At 43.6% G+C, this 22,551-nt stretch overlaps 1 protein-coding gene across 2 annotated transcripts in view; it reads left to right on the top strand.

Moving 5' to 3' along the window:
- Window positions 1-14,729, top strand: part of FHL2 (four and a half LIM domains 2) — a 79,101-nt gene extending 64,372 nt beyond the window's left edge. For both annotated transcript variants that reach the window (XM_017541100.1, XM_017541099.2), the window contains exons 4-6: window positions 4,652-4,821; window positions 9,208-9,394; window positions 14,117-14,729. In XM_017541100.1, coding sequence (XP_017396589.1) covers window positions 4,652-4,821; window positions 9,208-9,394; window positions 14,117-14,268 — 509 coding nt within the window. In that variant the 3' untranslated portion in view covers window positions 14,269-14,729. The remainder of the gene's footprint in view (window positions 1-4,651; window positions 4,822-9,207; window positions 9,395-14,116) is intronic.
- The last annotated feature ends 7,822 nt before the right edge of the window (window positions 14,730-22,551 follow it).

The raw sequence follows: 22,551 nt of genomic DNA, 5'->3' as shown, positions 1-22,551 counted from the left end.
AAAAAAAAAAAAAAAAAAGAAGTATCATTTTTAAAAGTCAAGGAAATAATTTGACTTTTAATAAGATGGTGTCTTACTGCTACTACATTTCTCTGGTTAATACAACTCAAAAACAACTGTGACACACTATGTCAAGGAACAAAAATGCCCAGGCTGACACAGCCCTGTTGGCAGCTGTAAAGGAAGACAGCTGGAAGGGCTGCATGGTGACTTTAGGTGGGGCAGCTCCAGGCAGGAAGGCCTTTTCCAAGATCCCCTGGATCCTGCAGAGACTGGAACCTTGGGCCCCAGTACTGTGCGACAGTGCGAAAGAGAACTGAAGCCGGTAGAAAGCCAGGTTGACCTGTGTCCTGCCCCCCAGGAGTCACTGCAGAGACAGCACTCCTGGTAACGCTAAGAACCACAACATTAATTGAAAAACAAATTAAATCCTGACTAGTCTTCCAAACAAGGGCCCAAGGAAGCTTTCACTGGGGACTGTAGGGGCTGCTTAAGACTAGGGGCACGGTGGCTCATGCTTGTAATCCCAGCACTTTGGGAGGCTGAGGTGGGTGGATCACCTGAGGTCAGAAGTTCGAGACCAACCTGACCAATGTGGTGAAACCCCATCTTAAAAAAAAAAAAAAAAAAAAGACTTTAACTGTTAGCACCAACCATGATATAAAAAGTATGCATATTTCTCCGATTTTCAATTTTTCACTGGTCTTGACTTTCTGTGTTAGGTTCTCCAGAAAGCAGAATTAATCGAATATATACACACACACACACACACACACACACACACACACACACACACACATAGATAGATAGATAGATAGATATATGTATATGGAGAGAGAAAAGATTTATTTCAAGGGATTGGCTTATGTGACTATGGAGGCCGATAAGTCTGGAATCTGTAGAATAGGCCAGCAGTCTTGAGGTTCAGGGAAGAGTTGATACTGTGGTTCTAAATGGTAGCATTTGAATTCCGTAGGGCAGCAGGCTGGAAACTCAGGCAGGTTTCTCTATTGCAGTCTGGAGAAGAATTAGTTGCCCTTAGGGAAAGCTTAGTCTTTGCTCTTAAGGCCTACCACCGATTAGACAAAGCCCGGCCCTGATGCGTAGGTAGTGTGCTGCACTTGAAGTCTACCGGCTTCGATGTTAATCACATCCAAAAAACATCTTCACGGCAACAAGTAACCTGTTCTTTGACCAAACAACTGGGTACCATAGCCAGCCACACTGACACATAAAATTAACTATCACACCTTCTCTTTCTCTTAGTATTTACTGGGAAGGGAAAGAAAAGAAAAACACGATCAGATAAGAAGCGAAAACCCAATGTTCAGTGAGAGGTAACCCGTACTGAATATTTGAGAATTACCTGGCCTGCAGTCTCTTGTACTAAGGAAAGAGGGAAGCTGGAATTCAGGCTCTGTGGTAAGAAATGCTATGTAGTAATAACAACAACACAGTCACAGCTGCCAGCCCCTGAGTGCACACACAGGGGCCAGATGTTCTGCTGCTTTACAGAATCCCATTTAATCTTTAGTGTCCCCTGAGTTGGATGTCTTCATCCCCATTTTATAGGTGCCTCTGCCAGAAGAAACAGACTGGGCACCAAAGGCAGGGCATCTAGAAGAATCCTGGTGAATGCAGAACAAACAACCACCACCAACTGAACACTGAATCAAAGCACTTGCTAGCCTTGGTTAGATTTTTAAAAGTGCTAGAACCCATTCAAGATGAATTTGGGTTATAGCATCAGTCCACAGCTTTCACAGTGAATTTATATTTATAGGACTAATGAAAAACTCACCCACCAGCTCCACTCTCCAACACAAGTCAATTTCCTGATGACTAATCAGGAAACTGGAATACCATCAGAAACCCCAGTGCTGGGGTTTACCAGCTCTCACGCCCCTGTTAGCAGACATTGCTTACAGATGCACCACAGCCTCTGAGCAGACTCCAGTAGGGATACTGCCTCCAATCCTGCAACCAAATGTCTGGTTCCTCATTTGACTTTGTTGAGACAGGATTTCACTCAGGCTGGAGGGTAGTGTTATGATCACTGCTCACTGCAGCCTTGATCTCTGTGGCTCGAATCATCCTCCCACCTCAGCCTCCCGCATATCTAGCACCACAGGTGCACACCACAACACCTGGCTAATTTTTTTTTTCTTTTTTTTGGTAGAGACAGGGACTCCCTATGTTGCCCAGGCTGGTGGCCAACTTCTGGGCTCAGGAGATCTCCCGCCTCAGCTTCCCGAAGTGCTAGGCTGATAGGGCTGAGGCACTGCAGCCAGCCTCATTTGACTGTTTGAATCAGATGAAGACATTCCATCTTCAAGACTGCGCTTCTGTCTGCGAGAGACTTGGTTCACTGTGTGCAATTGAGTTAGGAGAAGGAATGCTCCTGCCACCTGCAGGCGTTGCTGCATATGACCACGCAGGCCTGCGGCCACTGCTATCACCATGCCTCGTGAGCACGCGCCACATCCCTGAGGTGCCGGGAGCCCCGTGCATCCCCTGCATGTGCAGTTGGCCTCGCACTGGTGTTGATCTGATAAGACTTCTTTCAGAACTCACCAAGAATGCCATGCACGCTCTTGTGTGGGATCTCAGTGAGGATCATAATTGCACCATATTCATTGGCAAAATCCTTTGGCTCCTGGGCTGCTTCATCAGAATGAAAGAGGTCCAAAGAGCAAGTGACAAAAGTATGCATGGAGACTGAAGAAAATCTTTGCGGAGTGTACATCAAAGTCTTTCCACTATTTTTACTTGAATTTCAATTGCTTCATGTAATGTTTGTTTTGGGATTCACTACCCCACAATTGAATTCCGTGGACAGCTTAGTTTTTAATTTTAAGATCACTGCATGTCACCATCCCAAATTCCCTCTCATGCATTGTCCTCCAACACACACCCAGCGTATTTTATATAATCTCAAATGTCTGGTCTTGGAAGTACAGGAAGATGAGAACATGACCCTAAATAATCATGTGATAATTCTCAGCACATTCATAATTACTGGACAACAGACATATCCTGACCAACTTCCTAGCCAGCTAAAATACAACTCCTAGCTTTGCCCTTGGGATCACAAGATTTTTGGGCTGAGAGCTACAGATTAGTCTGTAGACTCCTATAAGCCACCTGTGTTACCGCAGCTGCTTCCACCTGGTCTGGAGTAGGCGGTCCCCCTGTCGGCTTGATTCCCCATCACTCCCTAATCCCCAGTTGAAGTCACATGTATGATGCCACAGTCCCCAGGGATTGGCAACATTTTTTCCATCAAAAACCAGACAAATATTTGGGGCTTTGTGGACCACATAGTCTGTCACAACTACTCACCTACTACAACTACACAACAACTCTGCACACAGCTGCACTCTACTCTGCCATCTAGCGTGAAAGCAGATGTAAATAATGGAAGTAAATGAATGAGCACGGCTGTGTTCCAATAAAACTTTATTTGAAAAGCAAGCAGCAGTCTGGATTTGGTTCTTACACCGTGGCTGGGCCCCTCAGCTAGTCCGCGCATTTACAACACTTTCCTGTTTCTTTGTCCATGATACTCATTTCCCCAGATCTTTCTCTACATTTGCTTTATACAAAGGGTACTTGTTTACATGCCTATCTGGAATCATCCCTTGCTATAAATAGATACGCTTCTTTTTGGTAAACAAAAATGAAAAAAATATCAATCAACAAACACTGAGCATTTGCAGTGATTCCAGCTTGGTGGTCGCCAGGGGTGAGCCATAAGTGTTTGAGTTCCCTAGGGCTTCTCGATTCACTCGGAGACATGGTAGAAACATATCAAATGCTAATAGTTATTCAAAAGACAGGAGATGGCACAGGATTAGGCAGTTACTAAATGGATGTACAAGAAATACATGTAGATTTCAGCCAGGCATGGTGGTGTGCACCTGGTAGTTCCAGCTACTCAGGTTGAGGCAGGAGTTTCCCTGGAGCCCAGATGTTCAAGGCTGCAGTGAGCCAAGATCACACTGCTGCACTCCAGCCTAGGTGACAGAGCGAGACCCTGTCACAAAAACGAAAAAAAAAATTACATGTAGGTTTTAACTATGGCACTTAGCACAGTGCCTAAAACCACCAAGATACATCACAACTTGGCTCAACAGCTAGTATGTAAAGTAAGTGTTGTAGCGGCTGCTCACTGAATCAGGTTCAAGGTCCCAGGTTCATTCACACTCCAGCTGTTTCCATCCAGCTGTGAACCAGAAGGGGTGTTCATTATCAGGTGTGCAGAAGGTGAATACGGTCCCTATGCTTCAAAATTCATGCTCCATAGAAATTCATTGGAGCTATGCCACACTTCTCTTTATATTTTGCATTGCTGAGAGACACTTAACTGTTTTTAGATTTAACATTCCTAACCACAATATTCAATAAATAAATGTTAAGTACCTAAAATGTACACATGTTATTCTAGGAGCTGGGTGTACAGTAGTGAACCAAAAGACAGCACTGCCCTGTGCAAAATGGAATTATCTCCATTCAGAGGGGAGCCTTCGAGAACGGGAATGACTTGCCCTGGTCACAAAACTAGATGGCAGCAAGCTCCGAAGGTGGGTTGCTGGGACTCCATTCCCCTCTAACCATACCTCTGCTGTGTTCCTCTTGACCCCGATGACAGGTACCCGCAAGATGGAGTACAAGGGCAACAGCTGGCACGAGACCTGCTTCATCTGCCACCGCTGCCAGCAGCCAATTGGAACCAAGAGTTTCATCCCCAAAGATAATCAGAATTTCTGTGTGCCCTGCTATGAGAAACAACACGCCGTGCAGTGCGTTCAGTGCAAAAAGGTATCTCAGATTCCCCCTTGGCTCTCGCATGTTCTGGCCGGTTTGCCTCCGCAGTCTGTGTTTGTCAGTTCTCTTTCCAAAAACAAAGGATACTTGTGATACTTGAATGGCATGAGAGCTGTGCCTGTCCTGCCTTACATTCTGAGCATTTATCTGTTGGGTCTGTGTTCCCATCCTTCTTTCAAAGACATCAACACTGTTGTGCTCTGTGAGCAAGTCGTTTAACCCTGACTTCTTCTAGACCATTTCTGAATGTTTTCATGTGGATGACCTGATATTAGAGGGAAGGGGAGCCACTATCCCAAAGCTGTCTTGTCCACTCCTCTCCATGAATAAAACAGGAAAACAACTGCAAACTTGAGAGGGAGAGAAAGATGGAAGGAAGAGGGAGGAGAGGAAGGGAGGGAACAGGGAGGAGAGAGAGACAATGTGAGAAGAAAAGTAAAGGAGAAAAGGTTGGCCACATGGATATGGGATAGATCATTTATTAAATGCATCTACTCTGGCCATTCATGGTGGCTCAGGCCTGTAATCCCAGAACTGTGGGAGGCCAAGGCTGGTGGATCACCTAAGGTTAGGAGTTCAAGACCAGCCTGGGCAACATAGTGAAACCCCATCTCTACTAAAAATAAAAAACTTAGCCAGCCATGATGGCACATGCCTGTAGTCCCAGCTCCTCGGGAGGCTGAGGCAGGAGAATTGCTTGAACCCGGGAGGTACATTGCAGTGAGCTGAGATTGCACCACTGCACTCACACCTGGGCAAGTGAGACTTTATCTTAAAAAATAAAAAAAATAAACCTATCTACTCTATAATGTGTGGTTCCAGTCATGGCTCTGTTTGGGTTAAAGAAGGAAAGAGAACCACACACCTGTAGTAAGCCGTCTCTCTCCTACCTGCCCTATTGCCCCCACCTGGATCCTTTAGGGTATAGCTTAGTTTTCTGCTGTGCCCGCTGGCTCTTAAACACATGCAGCATTGATTATGCTACAGCTTCCAGCGTTTCTGTGCTGTTAGGATTTGTGCCAGCCTGTGGAGTGGCACCCTCCCACTGCTCACTCACCCTGGGCAGTGCCAGCTGTAGAACTCATTGCAGGCTCTGTTTGCTCTCATCCTTTTATTGGCTCTGCTCACCCAGATTCTACTGTTTTGCCCTTGGGACCTCTACCCTTGCCTCTGGGCCATGGAGAAACATCCCCTATACCGCTACCTGGGTGAGAATGTGCTCTCCTCGCCTGCACCTTTTCTAAGTGCTGAGTATTCTTACCAATTTCCATTCAGCCTTTCTCTCTTGTTTCTTGTTTCCTTCTGTCTTGTTTCCACCTGTTCTTTTTTTCTTTTTCTTTTTTAAAGACAGAATCTCACTCTGTTGCCCAGGCTGGAGTGCAGTGTCGCGATCTTGGCTCGCTGCAACCCCTGCCTCTCAGGTTCAAGCAATTTCTCCTGACTCAGCCTCCCAGGTAGCTGGAATTTCAGGCACGCACCACCATACCTAGCTGATTTTTTTGCACATTTAGTTGAGACAAGGTTTCACCATGTTGGCCAGGTTGGTCTTGGAACTCCTGACCTCAGGTGATCGGCCGTCTTCGCCTCCCAAAGTGCTGGGATTACAGGCATGAGCCATTGTGCCCAGCCCCATTTGTTCATTACTGTTACTTTAAATTTTATTTCTCTTTATTTCCTCTTCTCTTATGCCGCTGTTTCTTTCTTTTTTTGAGCCAGTTTCACTCCGTCACCTGGGCTAGAGTACAATGGCACGATCTCAACTCACTGCAACCTCTGTCTCCCAGGTTCAAGCGATTCTCCTGCCTCAGCCTCCTGAGTAGCTGGGATTACAGGCACCCACCACCATGCCTGGCTAATTTCTGTATTCTTTTTTAGGAGAGACAGGGTCTCACCATGTTGGTCAGATTAGTGCAAACTCCTGTTTTTTTTCTTTATTCTTAGAGTGAGCTCTCATTCCTGCTGTTATTTTAGGGACTCTCTTCCCTGTTCTTCCCTTTATATTTTTATTTTGTTTTGTTTTTCTCATCAAGACCTACTGGAAGTTCCTTTGAATTGCCCTTCCTCTGTCATCTTTCCAACATGTGCTTTATTCATTTGCAGAAATGAAGGCAACACATCCTTCTGGGATGCATACCTTTGTGCACAAGTTCATTAAATACACACACAAACATTCATGCCAAAAGCATCCATTCCTCGATGTGAACTTGGCCCTCTCAGGCACTCAGGGATCCGATGCTGGACAAGACACAGACACTAACTGTAATCGAGGTGGAAGTACACTCCAATGTCAATCCCGTCAGTAGTTACTGAGCAGTGTGCGGAGAAGAGCAGGGTGTGGAATGGAAGAGCCTCAACTCATCTGAGGAGTGTGGGACCAGGGTGGTGTTTAGGGAAGGAGTCTCTGAGAAAGTCATGCTCTGCTGAGAGGCATCGAGTTAGCTGATGTGGGTGGGAAGCATGGAATCTGGAGCGAGGGAGGACTCGGGATGTATGTTCCAGGCAGAGGAGGCGTCTTACACACACGGGCTGCTGCACCCACATGGATATGTTGCAACCAAGCGTGTTTTGTGTTCATTCTCTTGTGCAGTGGGGTGAGTTACAGGAAGATGCTCTATGATTTATGGTTTAATGAAAAGAATACAAGATAGAAGGGAGTCCAGAATTCTAGCTCCTGCTTTGCCAGCTATGAATTCTTAGGCAAGTCACTTCTTAATTTCTCTGAGTCTCAGTTTACTCATCCATAAAATTCAGATAATATCTTTTTTTTTTTTTTTTTTTTTGAGACGGAGTCTAGCTCTGTCGTCGCCAGGTTGGAGTGCGGTGGTGCAAGCTCGGCTCACTGCAACCTCCGCCTCCTGGGTTCAAGCGATTCTTCCGCCTCAGCCTCCCGAGTATCTGGGACCACAGGAGCATGCCACCATGCCCAGCTAATTTTTGCTTTTTTAGTAGAGACGGGGTTTCACCATGGCCAGGATGGTCTCAATCTCTTGACCTCGTGATCCGCCCACCTCGGCCTCCCAAAGTGCTGGGATTACGGGCGTGAGCCACCGCGCCCGGCCTAAATTCAGGTAATATCTTTCTTACTTCACAAGCTTTATGTAAAGGCCAAAGGAGTTACTGGGTGATACCGAAGTGCTCAAAAAATAAAAAGCAAACAAGTGTGACTGTGAGGAGCTTGCACTCCATCTTCCATGGCCTTCGTCTGCCAAAAGCTGAAGCCATCTACACTCCTCTGATAGCTTCCTCAGCTCCACTGAGCACACATTTTTAAATAGAATGTGAGAAGCAACATTTGGAGAGAAATTCCAGGTAAAATTGAGGTACTGACGGTCAGTTCCACCTTGTGTGGCTTTGCAGCATCACCTCACAGATGTTCTAAGACCACAAGACAGGTGAGGATGACGGTATCAGGCTTATTTTTCCCAAAACTTCCAAGATGCCCATCTCTTCTTGTGGCATCAGCAGGTGCCAGTCCTGGCTGTCCTTTAAGCCTCTTCCTTCTTTCACTACGAGTAGCTGGAGAGACAGGCTCATGAGCAGTGTTGGAGCGGTTACCACTTGCCAGGGTTTTTGTTTTGTTTTTGTTTTTGAGACAGAGTCTCACTCTGTTGCCCAGCCTGGAGTGCGGTGGTGTGATCTTGGCTCACTGCAACCTCCATTTCCAGGGTTCAAGAAATTTTCCTGCCTTAACCTCATGAGTAGCTGGGACTACAGGCACGCCACCACACCCAGCTAATTTTTTGTATTTTTAGTAGAGACTGGTCTTGAACTCCTGACCTCAAATGATCCACCTGCCTCGGCCTCCCAAAGTCCTGAGATTACAGGCATGATAAAGTCCTGAGATTACAGGCATGAGCCATTGCACCTGCCCCGCCAGGCTTCTTAGTAAGAACTCCTATCAACTTGCTCCTTTAACCTCATCACTCTCATTTCCTGGATGAGAAAACTGAGGTGCAGAGATCTTTATTATGACCTGCCCCCAGCCACAGGGCTGGTAAGGAGTAGGGTTAGAATTCAAACCTAGGTCTCCTTGATGCTGTCTTCAATCCCGATCCCTCCATCGTGCTGCTTCCCTGCTCAGGAAGGTGGCAGTGCCACTGAAGCGCCCTCTGCCTTAGATCCCTGGCATCCTTGGGAAGGGCTGAGGGCAACCCCCAAGCTCCAGTTGCACTAATGGGAAAGCCAGGGCCTGTGACACTGGAGTGAAAGCGTGTGGCGAGGGTAACGGGTGACTGTGAAGTTTGTAAAGCAGCGTCTTGGTGACTTAACAAACCGGACGTTTTCTGGATGAGGATCTTGCATCGTCCAGTTGCAGTAGCTGAGACTGAAGATGTCTGCCAAGAATAGAGGCCACACTGATTCTCCCCCTCACCCCTGCAGCCCATCACCACGGGAGGGGTCACTTACCGGGAGCAGCCCTGGCACAAGGAGTGCTTCGTGTGCACCGCCTGCAGGAAGCAGCTGTGTGGGCAGCGCTTCACGGCTCGCGACGAGTTTGCCTACTGCCTGAGCTGCTTCTGTGACTTGTATGCCAAGAAGTGTGCCGGCTGCACCAACCCCATCAGTGGTGAGTGTCCTGGGGTCCCCACTTCGAAAAGCAATTGGAAGGTTGAGCAAGGCCTAGTATTTTAGCATGTGACCCTGTCTGTATCCCTGAACTCCCCAGACCTCCCTAAGGCTCTGGGCACAGCAGACTTTTCTGCCTATCTGCTTTCCTCTCCTCGGGGCACTGGCTATGCTTCAGCAAGTAATGATTACTTCCTCTGCAGCCCACCTGATCACTTAAAATCTTATGGCCAATGCTCTGGTTTAGTTTCTGCTTTGGGTTGGATTATCTCTAAAACTGCAGTCTGTGAGCCTGTGATGCCACAATAAAAACTGACACAGGCCTCTTCAGGCTTAGCAGCTGTGCTGTGCTCTTAGAAGTGTCCCCTAGCATCTTAGTGGGACGGTTGTATTCCAAAGCATCTTAGTGGGAAATTTCTGCCACAAGGCCATAGCTATATGAGGGCAGAAGGTACGTTCTAAGGAGTTTTTCATACTGTATTCCTGAAAAGAATTTGGCTAAGAGAGAGTCCAAAATCTGGCTGGCTGGCAGACCAGGCTTCTGGACTAAACTATTAAGCAGGCTGAAGAAATTCAGTGTAGAGAACAGACGATGTCACACTAAAGTCCTTTAAAAGGTCACCACATATTGCTACACAAATTAGTGACTGGGTGGGGAGAGAAAAGTGTGTTTTCTACCATAACAGGAGAAGTTTATGATGTGGAGTTTCCAATCCCATTGCATTCAGTTGTCTGGTTTGTCCCTATCAGAAGAAGGTGGCAGACACGTGGAGTACCTGGTGGCCTAGCTTTTCTATGTGGCTTTGCAGTGTTATTACACAAACACGTCTGTGCAGCCCCTGTGTGCTTGTCCTTGACTTTCTTTTCCCTAAGGCCTAGAACCAAGTTCACTTAACTCAGCTAACTCACCTTCCCAGGTCACTAAACAGTTCTCTCGTGTATAATCCAGAGCTCATTACATTTCCATGTGAAATTAAAAGATAAAGAAAAATCATAGTATTTACACTTTACCTATGTTAAAATATCTGTTTCTGGTCATTTATGTACCAGATTTCCCTTGGAATCATTTGGGGGAAAAAAATGCAGTCTTTTGCCAGAACATACTCATTTTTAATGCTTAACTTTAAGCAGTAACTTAGCAGTTAACTTCTTTTTTCAGCAAACTTCTGTTGAGGTAAATGTTTATAACATTAAGCTTTATAAAGTTATATAATCTACATAAAAGCACTTTCAAATGTAAAATGTTAGATATGGATGTGAACTGTGGTTATTGTCACACTGAGAAAAAAAACACTAGGAGAAACGAAATAAGAAGCTTTCCTCTAAAACAGCAGAGTTGATTCTTTGAAAAGCAGAGACTAATGTTTAGGAACATATGGAGCAACTTTGAAAAATAGCTGTATTAGTCTGTTCTCATGCTGCAAATAAAGACATCCCTAAAACTGGGTAATTTATAAAGGAAATAGGTTTAATTGACTTATAGTTCAGCATGATTGGGGAGGTCTCAGGAAACTTACAATCATGGTGGAAGGGGAAGCAAACATGTCCTTCTTCGCATGGCGGCAGCAAGGAGAAGTGCTGAGCAAAAGTGGGGGGAAAGCCCCTTATAAAACCATCAGATCTTGTGAGAACTCAGTATCACGAGAACAGCATGAGGGTAATTACCCCTGTGATTAAATCACCTCCCATCAGGTCCCTCCCACAACTCATGGGAATTATGGGAACTACAATTCAAGATGAGATTTGGGTGGGGACACAGCCAGCTCATATCAGCAGTTAAAGTTTTAGAAATTTCCAAACAATTGTACAAGACTGATTGTTTAGATTAAGCTTCTAACAGGTCCTTAATATTTTTTCTCTTTAATAAAATTTAAATAATTTTTTTTTTTTTTAAGATGGGGTTTTACCATGTTGGTCAGGATGGTCTTGAACTCCCGACCTCAGGTGATCCACCCACCTTGGCCACCAAAGTGCTTGGATTACAGGCATGAGCCACCACACTTGGCCTAAATTTTTTAAAATAAATTGGATGTTGACATTTTCCAACTTGTTATGTGCAGTGATGCTGCACATAAATATAGTTGATTCTCATGATTCCCAGAGTCTGAACTTGCAAATTTGCCTACTCACTAAAATTGATTTGTAACCCCAGTTTAATACTCATGGTGATCAGACATGCATAGAACAGTGACAAACTTGCATTGTCTGATGCACACATTTCCAGCTGTCGGTGAACAAGGTGACACTCTGCCTTCTAGTTTCAGCTCTCATCCTGTCAATAAGAGTCCTTTTCATAGTCTACATAGTGATAATTTTTTGAATTTTTGTGGGCAGTTCTGCTGTTTAAATGGCCTCCAAGTAAAGTTCTTTCTAGTGTCCCTAAGTGCAAGAAGGCTGTGATGTGGTGGTTGAGCGCGGTGGCTCACGCCTGTAATCCCAGCACTTTGGGAGGCCGAGGCGGGCGGATCTCGAGGTCAAGAGATCAAGACCATCCTGGCCAACATGGTGAAACCCCATCTCTACTAAAAATACAAAAATTAGCTGGGCGTGGTGGTGTGCGCCTGTAGGCCCAGCGACTCTGGAGGCTGAGGCAGGAGGACTGATCGAACCTGGGAGGCAGAGGTTGCAGTGAGCTGAGATCACGCCACTGAACTCCAGCCTGGTGCCTGGTGACAGAGTGAGACACTGCCTCAAAAAAAAAAAAAAAAAAAGAAGGCTGTGATGTGCCTTACAAAGAAAAATACATGTTAGATAAGCTTCATTTAAGCATGAATAGTGCTGTTGGTCATAAGTTCAATGTTCATGAATCAACAATATATATTAAATAAGGAATCTTTAAACAGAAACATACACACAAAGCAACATTTCGTATTGATGAGTTGATGAAAATCTTGTGACCAGAGGCTTACAGGAACCTAACCCTGTTTTTCTCATAGGAGCAGTGGTTCAGTATTTGCTAATTCACTGTGCACAGGAAGATTATGGAACATAGCTTCCAGGAATAAGCGGAATTGACTGTATATACATCTTCCCGTTAGGAAGAGTCATCCCCCTGGGGCTATCCTTGGCTCTCTTTTCTACAACTTGCTCCATTTGCTGGCATTTCAGGGCAAAAGAGGAGTTCCTAAAAGAATTTCAACCTGGGACAGCTGCCCTGCTTGTCTCCTGTCACTAACACCTTTACTTCCTCCCCTCTGCCAGTGTTCCTCCTTGCCTCTGGCTCTATGCTGTAGGGGGACTCATCAGAGGTGAGAGGAAGGAGAAATGTGGAATGGTAGAAATGCCAGGGGAGCTCCTTCCTGGTGTAGCTAACTTAGAGTGATCAATAAACTGAGAAGAAAAACACCCACTTTCCAAACCCCAGAAGCCTCTCTTCCTAAATCAAGTGACAGCATTGCCTTACTTTCCAATACTTGGTTGCACATTGGAGACACCTGGGTGCTTTAGAAATGACTGGTGCTTGGGTCATGATTTAATCAATGTGAGCTGTGACTTAAGGCATGGGGCTTTTCAAAAGCTTCCCAGATAATTTAGTTGTGCAGAAAAGTTGGGACAACTTACTTAAACCATGGTTGGGTTCTGCTGCAGTGCTGGCCAGTGAGTGCTGTGGTTTGTGGTCTTCCATAGCCCTTAGGTGTCTAGAACTGGTAAAGGCAATTGATATTCTATTTGATATAACTGTTGTTAAAGCTGTGAGATATTTGGGAAAAGAGAGTTGAAAAGTTTTGCCAGTACGTAGTCTGGCAGCAGCGGCAGTGAGGTACTAGAAAAGGCACAGAAACTTGCACTAAAAGGCCTGGGTTTAGGGCCTAGCCCTGTCCCTGACTTGCTGAGGAGGGTTATGTCTGAGATCTCCCCCATGTGCAAGAAATTAATGCCAAACACCAGCCTAGACAATTAAGTTATAATAGGAACTGTTTGATAAATTACTGACTCCTCACGTAAGTCGGAGACCCCAGGCTATTAGAAATGGGGGCATCAGGGTGGCCCTACTTTGTATTTAATAAGGTTGACAGAACGATTATTTCTGAAAGAACTCTTTGTAATTGGAGTTCATGACCCAAATATCGCTAGATCAATCACAATCCTGAGATAAGCCCATGTATTTGAATCTTTTCTATTTCAGATTTGTCACCTTCAGTAGAAACCAACTATTATAATCAGGAACCAATGTACCTTAAGTATTTGATTCTATTCTATCTGTCTGTAGCTTTCTGAGGATCTTTCCTCTGCAACAATATCCCTTTCCCCTTGTTCCCACCCACATCCCACTTTATGAGGCCTTTCCTGGTCATCCCAGAGAGGATTAACCTTTTCCTCTTCTACACTCCCTTCAGTGCGTCAGTCATTAAGTCACAAAAATTTGAGCACCAGGTGACATGAGGCACCTAGTGAAGGCATAGAGAAATCTGCTCCCTGTTCTCACGGAGTTTCATTTTTGTGGGAAAACACAACAAATACACAGAGGCAGCATTCTTTTATGGCACCTATCACATCGTTTTGGAACCAGTTTATGCATCTCTTCTGATATTCACTAGCTCCTCCAGGCTGTGCATAGAATCCGATTTATGTATAGATTCCCAGCACCCAGTCACTAGAAACTCTCACTATCCATATTACACAATCCAAAGTTTGAAATGGATCAAACCAGAATTCCTTTTTCAGTCCCAGTTGTCTGATTCTCACTAGTTCTTCATCCAGTATTATTTCTCTCTGTTAACAGGACTTGGTGGCACAAAATACATCTCCTTTGAGGAACGGCAGTGGCATAACGACTGCTTTAACTGTAAGAAGTGCTCCCTCTCACTGGTGGGGCGTGGCTTTCTCACGGAGAGGGACGACATCCTGTGCCCTGACTGCGGAAAAGACATCTGAAGTCAACACAGAGAAGCTGCTGCCTGTGATCTCACACACACATTTATACATTTTCTTTCTCAACCAGGCAATCTTGCCTTCTGGTTTCTTGCAGCCACATCAAGACTTTCTTCTTGTGCTTTTCAGTGATACTCACGTTTGCTTAAACGCTTTAGTGCTTTGTGCTAGTTCAGTCCCAGGGAAAGAGAAAACTCTCCATAGGCCCTAGGTGGGAAGATGGTTTGAAATTTTTGTAATCGGATAAGGCACACCCAAATGTAAAAATCCTTTTGAATGATGTCTTTATAAATCTATCTTTCTCTCACTGCCTATTTAAGTGCAATTAATATATGTCACAAATTCAAAAGTTTTCTAAACTCAGTAAGGTAATGACCAGTGGGTATTTACAGCTCTGTAACTTCCTGTTATGTCAAGCCTAAAGTAAGATTATGTGACTTACAATAAAGTTATTCAGAACAAAATCTTTTGCCAGGCACAGTGTGTGAAATAATGATTAAAAGTTGAGACCTGGCTGGGAGCAGTGGCTCAAGCCTGTAATCCCAGCACTTTGGGAGGCCAAGGCAGGCAGATCACTTGAGGTTGGGAGTTCGAGACCAGCCAGACCAACATAGAGAAACCCCATATCTACTAAAAATACAAAATTAGCTGGGAATGGTGGCTTATGCCTATAGTCCCAGCTACTCAGGAGGCTGAGGCAGGAGAATTGCTTGAACCCAGGAGGTGGAGGTTGCAGTGAGCCGAGATTGCACCATTGCACTCCAGCCTGGGCAACAAGAGCGAAACTGTCTAAAAAAAAAGATTGAGGCTCTGAATGTAAGTAACACTTTATTGCATGGTGCCATGGTCACTGTATGAAGTGCAGTTCCAATGGCCTGGGGCAGTGCCAACTGGAATAGCATCACACCGTTTCTTTAAAGGAAGCCTTCAGTCAGCACCAGGCACCTCTTCCTTGCTACCTTCTCTCTCTTCCCCTACTCTTTCTCTTGGAATGTAGTACCCTGCATTTGATGCAGTAACATAAACTCCTGACAGTGAAGCCAATTTTCAGGTCACTTTTCTTGGCAGAGCTTATCGGCTCTATCCCAGTGTTATGGATCCATATCTTACACCGACTTCCATAAAGTGAAGGATTGCACAAGGACATCAGCAACTTGGGGCCAGAGATGACATCCTTTTCATCTTTATGTTCTCAACACCCTAGCGAATGAGGGCACATTGGGAACCTTCAGTGTTTCTGAAAAGGGGAGTAAAGCAGGGAAGACACACAGTCATTACAGTAAAAATAATATCCTGAGCTCCTAGTGTGGCAGTATCCTATAAAATAATCTCAGATAGCAGTATACAATTGGAAAGCACCAAGCCAATATATGAGATAAAGATAGTGCATTATTACACAGTTCTCTAGAATGGGAGCATTAGTGACCTTTTTGTTCTTGGTTTTCTAAGAAAATGCAATATAATAAAATGATACACTGAGCAACAGAAAAAATTTGGTGGAAATCAAGTCTGATATAGGCTGAGCATAAGTGAAGTCAGTTTTTTAATCTGAGTAGTAGTCACTGTTAGGATGTTTGATAATGTCTGGAATGATTCTTTTGGATTTATAGTTGATATGAGGTTTTACTTGAATAATTTCATCCCTTGTTAGTTGTTTTGCTGTTTTCTACTTCATAATATGAAAGTAAAAGCACTCCAAATTTCATTTTGGAGCATCTTACTCGTTCCTCATTAAAACCATTGACTCTCCTAACCTTAGATTACCCACTCTAAAATTAATGGTGAGGGGGAGTTCCACTTCTAGTAAATAGCTCCAACTGGACTAATTCTCCCCCAAATCAACAATCATTCTGGACAAAATATTTTTTTAATTGCTGAGAACACTGGAGCATGATCCAAAGCAGGCAGGCATTGGAGGGGGTAGACACTTGGAAGAAGAGAACAACGTTGGCTGATTTTCCAGTTTTGGTCTTTTATCCAAGGGCAGGCCCCAGCCGGGCATCTTAAACTCTATTAGGAAACCTGTAGTCATACTGGCCTGAGGAACCAGAGGCCAGAGTTTAGGACAAACAGCCTTTGGAAAGTGAGGGAAAAAATCCTAAGAGGAGAGCCCCAAGTTCATTGTATGAACTTAGAAATTTCTGAACTGGGTATACTTAGGCCAGAGCAGCTCAACCAAGGCTAAAAGCAGTGACTGACAGGACTTCAGGGACAGTAGCGGGTAGGGCTCAGCTGACCAACCCTCTTCCTATGGAAGAAAATTACTTTCATATCAACCACACCACACAAGTTCTCTGAATACAACAAATAAACATTCACTCAGGAAAATCCACTATTAAAATTCTTAGAACAGTGAATCTGGCATTTGAGCCACAACCTCCTTCCATCCCATCCCCACTCCCAGCTTCATGTGACAAACTCTATTCTGGACCAATGCAGCCAAAAAATAAGGGGTCTTTCTTCCCCCAGCTACCCTGGCCTAGGGCTCTGCCCCAGATGTGACAGGCTGAAAATCCTGGAGCTCCAATTGCCCCTACCCTAGCCTGCTTAGTGCGGAGGCTCCACATTGGAAGGGGCAATCTGAGAAGACCGGGGGCTACCAACCCATTCACAGAGAAGGGGTGCTACTCCCAGAGAAGCAGGCTGCTGTCCAGCCCCCAGGGGAGAGCCAGGCTCTGAGATTGGTACCTCAGCAGTTCTGCCCAACTGGTATTTGGTATGGTATTTGGTTCTGCCCAAGGGGCCTGGTATTTGGTATGGAGAACTGAGAAACCTGTGCCTAAGGGGATTGTCAAAAACAATAAGAGATCTTGCCAGTGAGCCATTAAGGAGGGGGCTGGTAACTCCATGTTACATAGCAAAAAGCAAAATACAGACCAGCCAGAAGTTTAACACAGAAAACTAGAGAAAGAGATAGCCAAGAAGGGCCTTCCTGGAATCTCGTTTATCCTTGGGGTTCGGGAAGTATGTATGGTCTGGGCTATATCCACTCAGGAGCAATCAAAGTGGGATGTGAAACAAACTTGGCATACACAGATCAAACAGTAAAGAGCAGAAATCATTTTAGCTCAAAGTGCTTAAGCAAAACCTCTGACCAAACACTGGCTGAACATATAAACATGTTTGTTCAAAGAACTAAAGGAAATCTTATTTAAAGAATTAACGAAAGGCAAGAGAACAATTATAGTTAGTCCTCCATATCCACGGGCACCTCATCTGTGGATTCAACCAACTATGGATCAAAAGTATTCAGGGAAAAAAAAATCCACACAGTTTCAAAAAGCAAAACTTGAATTTTCCACATGCTGAGTACTATATTGAATACATGCAAATGCAAGCAATGTGTAGGCACTGTATTAGGTATTAGTATAAGTAATCCAGAGATGATTTAAAATATACAAGATGATGTAAATAGTTATATGCAAATTCGATGCCATTTTATATAAGAGACTTGAGCATCCATGGAATTTGGCATTTGCAGGGTGTCCTGGAACTAATCACCCACAGATACCAAGAGATGACTGTGGTCACCAAACAAACCAATAAAGATATAAAAATTATTTTTTAATAAATCAAATGAATTCTGAAGTTGAAAAGTATACTAAGTGAAATGAAAAATTCACTAGAGGGGCTCAATAGTAGATTTGAATTGGGAGAAGAAAATCAGTGAACTTGAAGATGGAACAACAGAAATTATACAATCTGAAAAACAGAGAAAAACGAGAGAAGAGAAATGAGAAATGTAAGAAACCATTAAGCATAACAACATATGTGTAATGGAAGGACGAGGAGGCTAGGAGAGAGAAAAAAAGAGAATTAAATAGTTTTCAGAGTTAATGACTAGCTAGGTGCAGTGGCACATTCCTGTCGTCCCAGCTACTCAGGAAGCTGAGGTGGGAGGATTGCTTGAGTCTAGGAGTTTGAGGCCGCAGTGTAAGCAAACAGCACCTGTGAACAGCCACTGCACTCCAGCCTGCACAACATAGTGAGAACTTCTTAAAAGAGAAAAAAAAAGTTAGTGGCTGAAAAAGTCCTCAAATTTGATGAAAAAATATGAATCTACACATGCAAGAAGCTCAATAAACTCAAAGTAGGATAAATGCAGAGAACACACCCAGACACATCACATTCAAAATGCTGAATGCCAAAGATAATGAGGAAATTCTGGCTAGATGTAAAATAACATAGCTATATGATTAAGACTTTTTATTAAATTAGGAAATTAAACACACATATACAAAAGTACACAAAACAAATGTTAACAGGCAAAACTAAACCAATGGGATATTGAAACTGTTCTGTATTATGAATTGTAAACTACAGTCCCTGGGCTAAATCCTGCCCACTGCCTGTTTTCTTTCTTATTTATTTATTTTCGAGACGGGATCTCACTCTGTTGCCCAGGCTGGAGTGCAGTGGCATGATCACAGCTCACAGTAACCTTGAACTTCTGAGCTCAAGTGATCTTCTCACCTCAGCCTCTCAAGTAGCTGGGACTACAGGCGCGCACCACCATGCCCAGCTGTGTGTGTGTGTGTGTGGGGGGGGGGTTGTTGCCATTTTGAGACGGATTTCAATCTGTCACCCAGGTCACCCAGGCTGTAGTGCAGTGGCATGCTCCTGGCTCATTGCAACCTCAACCTCCCAGGTACAAGGGATTCTCCTGCCTCAGACTCCCGAGTAGCTGGGATTACAGGTGCATACCACCATGCCTGGCTGATTTGTTTTGTATTTTAATAGAGACAGGGTTTCGCCATGTTGGCCAGACTGGTCTTGAACTTCTGACCTCAAGTGATCTACCCACCTCGGCCTCCCAAAGTGCTGGGATTACAGGTGTGAGCCACCACACCTGGCTGATGGCTGGCTATTTTTTAAATTTTTTTGTAGAGATCAGGTCTCACTATGTTGCTTAGGCTGGTCTCAAACTCCTGGGCTCAAGTGATCCACCCACCTCAGTCTCCCAAAGCACTGAGATTACCACATGAACCATCACACTTGGTCTGTTTTATTTTAAAAAAAGTTTTATTCAAACACAGCCATATCTGTCTGTTCATTTATGCATTGGTTTGCTGGCAATTTATTACTGTCTCAACCTTTACAGAAATACCTGCCACCTGTGCTGTACTCTATCTTGATCTGGGTAGTAATATATACACATATACACATATACTTTTTTCCTGAGCTATATACCTGAGTTTTTTTTTTTTTTAATTCTACAGCATTTTATTATAACTCAATACAAAATTTAAAAAATGTTATATTTTGTATAGTTTCTTGTCTTGCAGTTATTAAAGCTTGTCTTTTTTTTCATTAAACAGCAAGTCAACTTGATTGATCTTTACTTGATTATGACAATATGTGAAAGCTTTGGGGGTTGGTCTCTACTGCCTGATGCTTCTGCTGCAGCTCACCCTGGGTCCACTGTTTTCTTGTATGCAAGGGTAACTTTGACTCGTTAATCACTACCTTTAAAAAGTTATCTGGGGTGTTTCTTGAGACTCAAGAATAAGGATGTCTTCCCACAGAGATGATTGTCATTGTCTTTGCCAGACACCTGAGCTACCACCACACTAGAACTATTTCCAAGTCATTTCCAGAGTTACTTTCACCATCCTGGGGATGTAAGTGTTAGCTACAAATCTGTATGATAGTCGGCTTGCCTGCCTCCACCCCACTTTGTCCCCTTGCCCTTTCCTATTCTTCCTTCCTTCTTTTCCTTCATTTTCTTCCCTCCCTCCATCCATGAAAAGGAAAGATATATTTCTAACTCACACTTACATGTGGTGGTGTTTTTTGAGGTCATACCTATTAGGTTCCCCTCTTGGAGCGCTCAGAGGTTTTACTTTTCTCTCTCTCTTACATTACAGTCACCTACACTACAGCTTAGTTTCAACAGAGGAGTTTGAAACAAAATTGCTTGCTTCTCTGGGTTCTTGAAATCTCTTAGCCTGTCAGCTCTTCTGTGCTTTTATGTTAAAAAAAATTTTTTTTCTTCTCAGCAGAATTGCTCCTTACATTTAAGAACAGCAAGCCTTTTTCTCTAATGTTCAGCAAATGAAAAAACTTAACTACAAATATTTTATTAGTTACTTCCACTTTGTTACACATTCCACAATGTTAAGATTTGCATTGATTACATCTATTTCATGGGCTTTGATTTAAATGTGCAACTATCTTGTAGAATAAATTACGTATTTAAACCTTGTAATAATATTTAATATTTACAATATTATAAAATTCTTTTTTTTTTTTTTTGGAGATGGAGTTTTTCTCGTCCCTCAGGCTGGAGTGCAATGGTGCAATCTCAGCTCACTGCAACCTCTGCCTCCAGGGTTCAATTGATTCTCCTGCTTCAGCCTCCCGATTAGCTGAGATTACAGGTACCTGCCACCATGACCGGCCAATTTTTGTATTTTCAGTAGAGATGGGGTTTCACCATGTTGGCCAGGCTGGTCTTGAACTCCTGACCTTAAGTTATCTGCCCACCTTGGCCTCCCACAGTGCTGGGATTACAGGCGTGAACCACCATGCCAAGCCAGGATACTATAAAATTCTTAATAGGAACTAGTCTACCCTCAACCAAAACCATGAAAATTTAGTCACTGAAGTTAGTGAAAGAAACAGTTTCACTAATGAGGCAATCATTCTACATGAACCAGGAACAAGGCAAGAAACTCAGTAAATGGATCTGCTGTGGTGCAATGTGCCCTGGAACTATGTTGCTATTCCCTCAATATTGCCCTTAGTGAAAGCTTTATCTCTGGAAAAAATTTAGAGGTATGCCTGCAAAAGAACTCAGTGCTGTTAGTAGAGCAGAACTTTAGAAACCAGTAGAGAAATCCTTGTGATCACAAAAATGAAGCCCAAGGTATATGTATTGCACACCGTGGACTCGCCGACAACTAGACACTATCCAATTTGTAAGGAGAGGGTTGCCCTCAAGTCTTTGAGTCAGCATAATAAATAAACCCTAACTCCTTTGGACAAGATTATGTAAAATTAATTATATCAAAGCAAAATAAAAGTTAAATTAACTTCCATATCACTTAATCATGGTACTTTAGAAACTTAAAATATATATTCAATCCTCAATCATCTTTAATGAGGCCCATTCAGACTCGAGGGCATCTCTCATTTTCTGCCTGGTTATTAAATGACAGATTAAAGAAACTCAGGGATAAACATAAGGTTAATTCTAGAAATATCAAGAAATAAGATCTGGAAGAGTCTCAAGGATCAGAATGACATTCATGTGCTTTGGAAAGGAGGAAGTGGAAGACCAGAAAGAATAAAGCTTACTCAAGACTGCAAAGAGGCCAACACACTAAAAATCAGAAATCTTGACTCCTAGCCCACTGTCCCCCAAAACATGAGCTTTTTTCTTACACATAGAGATGATGATGGGGCAAGTGTCATCTGTAAACACATGAGATTTTTTTTAAACACTGAGAAGGAAATGTCCAGGTGACATACACATGCCAAAATGTACAGAGTGACCTTTCAGTGCAAAAAAGGGACTAGAACTCCATTATAAAAATAAGAGCAGACTGACTTCATCCCTGACATCTATTAGCATTTACACATTTTACTTACTTGCTATGAGTAAAATGATCTCCCACATTTTGAGGGTGATATGGTTTGAATGTCTCCCCCAAAAGTTCATGTGTTGAAAACTTAGTTGCCATAGAAACAGTATTAAGAGATAGGGTCTCAAAGAAGAGATCAGGCCATAAGGGCTCTGTCCTCAGGAATGGATTAATCCCATTATCATGGGGGCATGGAAGTGGTTTCTTGATTAAAAAAAAAAAAAAAAGATGAGTTCAGCCCAAGTTCTTCTGTGCTTTGCATACTCACTGTTGTCTTTTTGCCTTCTGCCATGGGATAACCCTCACCAGGTGACAGCGCCAAGATCTTGGGCCTCCCAGGCTCCAGAACTGTGAGCCAAATAAACCAGTCTTTATAATTTACCTAATCTGTGGTATTCTGTTACAGCAGGAGAAAAGGGACTAAGATAGAGGGGATCTTCCACAAGAAAAATCCAGTCGTTTCTATTCAATTGGTTTCTCCAGGTTACAAGGAATTAAAAAATTTAACTAGTAAACTACCTAGTGCACAGAATACTGTGACTTTAATCATTAAATGTTCTTCAGATTCCTTCTCAAATTTTTAGATTGAACAACTGGGATTAACGAGAAGAAAAGGCCCACCTGGGCACAGTGGCTCACACCGGTAATCCCAGCACTTTGGGAGGTCAAGGTGGGTGGATCATAAGGTCAGGAGATCTAG

The sequence above is a fragment of the Cebus imitator genome, unplaced genomic scaffold (assembly GCF_001604975.1).
Source record: "Cebus imitator isolate Cc_AM_T3 unplaced genomic scaffold, Cebus_imitator-1.0 Scaffold131, whole genome shotgun sequence".
NCBI classification, from domain to species: domain Eukaryota; kingdom Metazoa; phylum Chordata; class Mammalia; order Primates; family Cebidae; genus Cebus; species Cebus imitator.
Note: the sequence above shows the minus strand (reverse complement) of the source record. Positions and strands in the feature narration are given on the sequence as shown.